General features: G+C 39.1%; 1 protein-coding gene across 1 annotated transcript in view; it reads right to left on the bottom strand.

Moving 5' to 3' along the window:
- Window positions 1-221: 221 nt before the first annotated feature.
- DYNC2I1 (dynein 2 intermediate chain 1) overlaps window positions 222-3,308 on the bottom strand; it is a 163,591-nt gene continuing 160,504 nt past the window's right edge. The window contains exon 25 of the mRNA XM_007950401.1: window positions 222-396. Within this exon, the coding sequence (XP_007948592.1) occupies window positions 222-396 (175 nt within the window). The remainder of the gene's footprint in view (window positions 397-3,308) is intronic.

Here is a 3,308-nt window from a genome sequence, read left to right as displayed (position 1 = left end):
TGGGAATGTTGAAGTAAACATTCTTGTAAAATAAACTTTGTACAGATATATGTATATGTGTATGTGTATATATATATATTCATTTTATATACATAAATATACATGCACGCAGATGTAAAATTATCCACCTTGTAATTACAGTGTTTAAATACAGGTCATTACATAAAAGTTCTCTCTATAATGCCCAGTTATCTTTCATGATAAAACAATATTTCCTCTTTTTATAGGGCTTCCTGTAAAAGCAAACGCAGTTGCTTCTTCTCATCTTTCACTGGAGATGCCCACTTCCTCTTCAAGTATTGGACATCAATGTTCCCAGAAGTTCTGGCCAGCACTAGGGCAAGGAAGCTGCTGTTGGTCTTTTCTGGTTCACCCATCACAGTCATTGCTACCAGCCTAAAAACAAGAGAAGTCAGGTAAGTGGATGTACATGGAACTTTGCATTATTTTTGAGTCTTCCAAACTATCCATCTTCTAAGTGAGGCATGAAATGTAAAAGAAGTTCTACAATGACTTGATAATAGTCTAAATGAAAAGCTAGACCAGAAATAAGTGTATATAAAGCTATGGAAAAGTGTTTTGAAAGCATATTTCTGCACTTTAGAGGTTTGCTGACTGATTGCTTTGTGATGGTAATTGTATGGATAAGTATGCTTTAAGATGGCCACAACTGAATCTGATGTCATTTTCCTGAAGAAATAGGATAATAACCATCTCCTCTTCCTCTTACCTCTCAGTTCGAGTAAATAACTTTTCAAGTGTGCATTTTTGAACTGATCACCTTTCTTTAAGAATGTCAGGAGAGCTCACCAATTCAGGCAGGCTCCTCCCGTTGCAGGTCTTGCTCCGCAGCAGTTCATCTTCTGTCCTGCCCACTCCTCCCAGGTGATCTCATCCACACTCATGTCTTCAGTTAAATGTCAAAACACACAAATCTGTCTCCAATCTAGCCTTAGCCCCAGACTCACAGTCAACTTCCTGTTATACTTTTCTACTTGGTTATACTACAGACACATCAAGACTTACTCTTCTCAACTTGATGGTGCCAGCTACCAATACCAACCACTCAGAAAGGCATCAAAATTGGAGATCCTGGATAGACTAGGAGAAAAATTGTGGAACAAAATTCAAATACACAAAAATGACCAGAATTACTGGTTGGATAGAGACTGGTAAAACCCCCATGACTATATGGTCCCAGGTTACTCTTCAGGCCTGGAACTGGAATCACTTCTATGGATTAGCTCCCAGCCAAACATTAGAAAGGCCTATGAACAGAACACCTACCCCAGGAGATACACCCCTCAGATCAATCAACTGTGAGAGATCAGAAGGGCAGCATTTGCATAGGGGGAAAGCTGGATAAACAGGAATATACAGATAAGAAGGACACAGGAAAGGGGTAGTCACAGGTAGGAGATGGGAGGAGACTGGTTTATCATTGGGATTATAATAATTGCCATGAAACCAAATGTGCACAAACTGTTGAGAGTAAAATGTATCTGCTTTGTAAATTTGCACCCAAATCACAATTAAAAAAATAAAAAAACACTTACTCTTCTGTAAATGCTTTCCTGTGCCTTCCTTGTGGCAAATGGCAACTCTAACCATCCACGGAAGTGTCCACACAAGAAACCTGGGAGTCATCTTGGATATTTACTTGTATCTTATTCCTACACCCCATCAATTACCTGGTTTAGTTATTCTACTTCCTAGGATCTGTCTCTCCACACTACTATTACTCCATAGCTAAGGTCTTCATCATTTTTCTCTGATCATTACAGCAGTTTCCTGACCAGTCTCTCAGTCTCTAACCCTATCCCTTTCACACTACTAACACTGAGATTTTTTTTTTTTTCCAAAGCCACTGAGTTTACTCTGACTCATAGCAACCCCTCCTTGAGTTTCCAAGGCAGTATCTCTACAGAAGTAGATTGCTCAGTCTTCCTTGCAAGGAGTGTCTGGTGGGTTTGAAATTCCAGCCTTCTGGTTAGCAGTCAAATGCCTTAGGCACTACACCACCAGAGCTCCATTCAGCTCACTAATTCCTAAGAAACTGATGTTTATGCATTCCATTTCATTTTTGACAACTTCCAAATTTCCAAGATTCATACTTTGTACATTCCACGTTCTGATTATTAATGGATGTTTGTAGCTGTTTCTTCTCATTGTCAGTTATGTCACATCAGAAAATGAACATCCCCAAAGCTAATCCATCCACATCAGTGAGTTCAACTCTACTTTGAGGAAGAAGCTCTTCTGAAGTTGTATTTGAATGTCTTCCTGTCAATTGGGTTCATCTTCTGGCATTAGATCAGACAACTTTCCACTCCTGTTGATAAGGTTTTCAGTGGCCAATTTATTCAGAAATAGACTGCCATGTCCTTTTTCTTAGTCTGGTTTAGTCTACAAGGTCAGCTGAAACCTATCAATCATATGATAATTTTCTTAAGCAATATGCTTAAAAAATATATCTATAATATCCTATAGCAATTTTATTTTCTTAAAATATATTGTGATTTGGGTGCAATTGTACAAAGCAGATTTGTTTTCCATTCTACAGTTCATATACATTTTACTATATGACACTGATTACAACCCCTACAATGTAACAGCTCTCCTCTCTCCTCCTGTCTGTGATTATCCCTTGTCTGAGTCCTTCTTACTTACATGTTCCTGCCTATCTACTTTCCTCACTGTGCAAATGCTTCCCTTCTATTCTAAAGAGTACATCTCCCTGGTGTACTTGCTCAGCTCATAAGCCTGTCTATTGTTTGGCTGAGAGTTGAGCCATGGGAGTGATTCTGATTCGAGGCCTGAAAAGTGATTCAGGTCATGGTGTCATGGGTTTCCACAGTCTCTGTCCAACAAATAATCCTGATCTTTTTTTATGTTTTTGAATTTTGTTCTGCATTTTTTTTCTCCCACTTTTTCCAGGATCTGTGATTTTTATCCCTTTCTGGGTGATTATTGGTAGCCAGGCACCATCTAGTACTTCTGTTCTCAGGGTCATGTTAACTGAGGTTCCCATAGTTCATTGGTCCTTTGGACTAACTGTTTCCATCCATCTTTGATTTTCTTCACTCTTCTTTGCTCTGGATGAAGATAGACCAAGAGATGCATCTCAGATGGCTTTAAGCTTGTGTGTGTGTGTGTGTGTGTGTGTGTGCGTGTGATTTGGGTGAAGATTTACAGAGCAAATTCACTTTCCATATAGCAGTTTACATATACTTTGTCTCATGACATTGACCAGTTTACCATAATGCAACAGCTCCCTTCCCACTTCCTCCCCATAGTTACCTCTTCCC

This window comes from Orycteropus afer, unplaced genomic scaffold (assembly GCF_000298275.1).
Source record: "Orycteropus afer afer isolate SDZICR_OR568_19922 unplaced genomic scaffold, OryAfe1.0 scaffold00271, whole genome shotgun sequence".
In the NCBI taxonomy this organism is placed as follows: domain Eukaryota; kingdom Metazoa; phylum Chordata; class Mammalia; order Tubulidentata; family Orycteropodidae; genus Orycteropus; species Orycteropus afer.
The sequence above is the reverse complement of the archived record's forward strand: the minus strand, read 5'-3'. Positions and strand labels throughout refer to the sequence as shown.